At 54.7% G+C, this 4,620-nt stretch overlaps 1 protein-coding gene across 1 annotated transcript in view; it reads left to right on the forward strand.

Moving 5' to 3' along the window:
• LOC310819404 (apoptosis-stimulating of p53 protein 2-like) overlaps window positions 1-3,639 on the forward strand; it is an 8,300-nt gene extending 4,661 nt beyond the window's left edge. Inside the window, exons 10-15 of the mRNA XM_083690686.1 lie at window positions 1-560; window positions 886-1,023; window positions 1,263-1,396; window positions 1,687-1,853; window positions 3,019-3,227; window positions 3,501-3,639. The exon at window positions 1-560 is cut by the window's left edge and continues 168 nt beyond it. Coding sequence (XP_083546812.1) covers window positions 1-560; window positions 886-1,023; window positions 1,263-1,396; window positions 1,687-1,853; window positions 3,019-3,227; window positions 3,501-3,542 — 1,250 coding nt within the window. The 3' untranslated portion in view covers window positions 3,543-3,639. The remainder of the gene's footprint in view (window positions 561-885; window positions 1,024-1,262; window positions 1,397-1,686; window positions 1,854-3,018; window positions 3,228-3,500) is intronic.
• Window positions 3,640-4,620: the final 981 nt, after the last annotated feature.

Genomic DNA, 4,620 nt, shown 5'->3' on the forward strand with positions numbered 1-4,620 from the left:
GCCCCACCAAGCTCCTCCCCTTCCTGTCCAACCCCCACCACCACCTCCGGCACCCCAGCGAGGCGGACCTGGAGGCGCTGCGGCGGCGGCTGCACCACGCCCCGCGCCCGCTCAAGAAACGCAGCTCCATCACGGAGCCCGAGGGCGCGGCCGGGCCCAACCTCCAGAAGCTGCTCTACCAGAAGACCACGTTGGCCGCCATGGAGACCGTCGCCATGGAGACCGCTGGCGCCGCAGAGACGGTCGTGTCGTTCTTCGACGGCGCCGAGGCGGCGATGACGTCACAGCTGGAGAGCGAATCGGAAGCCGCCGTGGCGGTTCTGCCCCCGCCTCTGCCCCCGCGCTCGCCCGTCCCCCTCGCACCCTCCCCCTGCCACGCCCTGCCGGAGGAGGAGGAGCCAGAGCTGGAGCCCCTCCCCCCGCCCCCCCAGGACGACTACCCCCCCTACCCGCCCCCCCCCTACCCCAGCGCCCCCCACCCCGCCGCTGAGCAGGACCCGCCGGAGGACAGCCTCAGCATGCGGCCTCCAGAGGTCACGGGACAGGTCCCTCTGCCCCCGGTACAAAGCTGTGTGTGATAGTGACAGTTGTGTGTGTGTGAGAGTGACAGTTGTGTGTGTGTGTGTGACAGTGTGTGTGTGTGTGTGTGTGACAGTGTGTGTATGTGTATTCGATAGTGAAAATCGTGTGTGTGTGCCTTTTTCTGTTACGTTGTGTGTGTGTGTGTGTGTGTGTGTGTGTGTGAGAGAGAGAGAGAGAGAGGGAGAGAGAGAAAGGAGGGATGTTCCCTTCCTGAACTTAATCACCCTGAGTCAGACTCAGTCATATATGCGAGACTGACAGTGTGTGTGTGTGTGTGTGTGTGTGTGTGTGTGTTGTCCTCAGGGTAAGAGGACCAACCTGCGTAAGCCGGGCTCGGAGCGCATCGACCACGGGATGAGGGTGAAGTTCAACCCCCTGGCTCTGCTCCTCGACTCCTCCCTGGAGGGAGAGTACGACCTCGTACAGAGGGTCATCTACGACGTGAGTGTGTGTGTGCAGTGTGTATATGAGTGTGTGTTGACCACTGCTGCCCCCTGCAGGTGGAGGACCCCAGCCTGTGTAGTGTGTGTTGACCACTGCTGCCCCCTGCAGGTGGAGGACCCCAGCCTGTGTAGTGTGTAGTGTGTGTTGACCACTGCTGCCCCCTGCAGGTGGAGGACCCCAGCCTGTGTAGTGTGTATGAGTGTGTAGTGTGTGTTGACCGCTGCTGCCCCCTGCAGGTGGAGGACCCCAGCCTGCCCAACGACGAGGGAATCACAGCGCTCCACAACGCAGTGTGTGCCGGACACACAGACATCGTCAAGTTCCTGGTGCAGTTCGGAGTCAACGCCAACGCAGCCGACAGTGACGGGTGGTGAGGCGCGCACACACACACACACACACACACACACACACAGACAGACAGACAGACAGACAGACAGACAGACAGACAGACAGACAGAGATTACGGTTTATGGATTAGTTCACACCTTGTTTTGTTTTTTGGGATAGATCATCTTTAAAATTAGTAAATAGAATTTAAGTTCTATCTGACTGACAGACAGACAGACAGACACACACACACACACACACACACACAGACAGACGAGTAGAGATGCCATTCTGCCAGTGTGGCTGATGTTAATGTCTACTCCCCCCCCCCAGGACCCCCCTCCACTGTGCCGCCTCCTGTAACAACGTGCAGGTGTGTAAGTTCCTGGTGGAGTCGGGGGCGGCCGTGTTCGCCACGACCTACAGTGACCTGCAGACGGCCGCTGACAAGTGTGAGGAGATGGAGGAGGGATACGCCCAGTGCTCCCAGTTCCTCTACGGTGAGACACACACACACACACACACACACACACACACACACACACACACACACACACACACACACACACACACACACACTGCTCCCAGTTCCTCTACGGTGAGACACACACACACACACACCCACACACACACACACACACACACACACTGCTCCCAGTTCCTCTACGGTGAGACACACACACACACACACACACACACACACACACACACACACACACACACACTGCTCCCAGTTCCTCTACGGTGAGACACACACACACACACACACACACACACACACACACACACACACACACACACACACACACACACACACACACACACACACACACACACACACTGCTCCCAGTTCCTCTACGGTGAGACACACACACACACACACACACACACACACACACACACTGCTCCCAGTTCCTCTATGGTGAGACACACACACACACACACACACACACACACACACACACACACACACTGCTCCCAGTTCCTCTATGGTGAGACACACACACACACACACACACACACACACACACACACACACACACACACACACACACACACACACACACACACACACACACACTGCTCCCAGTTCCTCTACGGTGAGACACACACACACACACACACACACACACACACACACACACACACACACACACACACACACACACACACACACTGCTCCCAGTTCCTCTACGGTGAGACACACACACACACACACACACACACACACACACACACACACACACACACTGCTCCCAGTTCCTCTATGGTGAGACACACACACACACACACACACACACACACACACACACACTGCTCCCAGTTCCTCTATGGTGAGACACACACACACACACACACACTGCTCCCAGTTCCTCTATGGTGAGACACACACACACACACACACACACACACACTGCTCCCAGTTCCTCTACGGTGAGACACACACACACACACACTGCTCCCAGTTCCTCTATGGTGAGACACACACACACACACACACACACACACACTGCTCCCAGTTCCTCTATGGTGAGACACACACACACACACACACACACACACACACACACACACACACTGCTCCCAGTTCCTTCGAATACAGTAGTATCCTTTGATTTTTCCCTTAAATTGACTGAATTGTACGTGTGTGTGTGTGTCCTCCAGGCGTGCAGGAGAAGATGGGCGTGATGAACCGGGGCGTGGTGTACGCCCTGTGGGACTACGAGGGCGGGGGGGGGGAGGGGGGGGACGAGCTGGCGTTCCGGGAGGGGGACTGCCTGACCGTGCTGCGGAGGGATGACCAGGAGGAGAGGGACTGGTGGTGGGCGCGCTGCGGAGACCGCGAGGGGTACATCCCACGCAACCTGCTAGGGGTGAGATTACAGATTACGGTTTATGGATTAGTTCATACCTTGTTATAGATCATCTTTAATTAGTAAATAGAATGGAGGTTCTATCTGACAGCATTGCTGCGTCAGGTCCCTTTTCCCCCTCCCCCAACCCTCCCTTAATTGGAGGTCATGAAAAGAAACTAATAAGTGTAATTATATAATCAATGATAAATGAATCTAACTTAAGACCCTTTTTTAATGAGGATTTAAACCCTGTGTTGAAAGCCAGCCTCCAACCTCCGCTCTGTCCCCCAGCTCTACCTCAGGATCAGACCCCGCCAGAGGAGCCTGGCATAGGGCTGCGTCCGCACGGAGGACGGACGCCCCCTCCAGGCCCGACGACCACCTCCGACGACCCACGAAAAGCCGCTCTGACCTCGGAAGATCATAAATCATGAAACCGGTTTTCTCCGAGAGAAATGACGTGTGAAAAAGGTTTGGCTCTCTGCGTCTCCGGAGGTTCCTGGACCCGTCCGCCCCGTCTTTCACCTCTCTGACCCGCCTTTGTCAAAGTTGATACAGCTATTTTTCCTAAACGTTGCTTTTTGGTGTTCCAGCCAGAGGAGGCTGGTGGAGGTAGAAATCGGAGGACAGGCTCGTTAGAACGTGTGGAATGGAATGAGGAATGGTATCAAATGCGTTCCAATGAGTCCCATCCTCCGATTTCTACCTCCACCAGCCTCCCCTGGTTTCAGCCTATGTATGTAGAGGATAAACCTGTACACAGAGGCAGGAATGTACAGAGTTTGGCCAACTCCGTTTCACAGGCACCATCTTGGCTCCAACGGGTCTATGGGCTATATTTCAATCAGCCGATCTGGCTTGGATTGAAGTGGACGGAGCGATTTGAGAATGTGCTCGCAATTTCATTGGATGTTATATTCCAAGAACCCTCCCCCCCACACGCCCATAGAAAGGTTGCTTGTTGTGGTGTGCGTCGTCTGTTCCGCCCGGCTTCCACTATTTCGCAACAACCTGAAGGAAAAATGGAATTCTGTTTTATTAGAGTTCCGCCCAAGCAAGGTGATTGGTTTGACATCTCACAAGGCGTGATTCACTTGAAACAGGTTTCCACCCCTTTGTAGCCACTTTCCGCAAATGATTTCCCCAGGCTTTTTGAACTAGGACAGCCTGGTCTCAACAAGGTTACATTTGAACTGGTGTCCGGGTCTGAGTGGTATGAAACCCAGTAGGCCAAACTCTGTATCATGAATGGATGTGTCTGTCCCCGGTGTCACACACACCGCTCTTTCAGACGACAGCAATGTAACTGGCCGCGCTGCATTTGTAACCACGGTGATTTGGAAACAGTGTTTTTATCGTAGAGGTGTGATTTTTCTCATCACAAATCATTTTGTATGTAAAGAGTTTGTAA

This window comes from Argentina silus (assembly GCF_951799395.1).
Source record: "Argentina silus genome assembly, chromosome: 18".
NCBI classification, from domain to species: domain Eukaryota; kingdom Metazoa; phylum Chordata; class Actinopteri; order Argentiniformes; family Argentinidae; genus Argentina; species Argentina silus.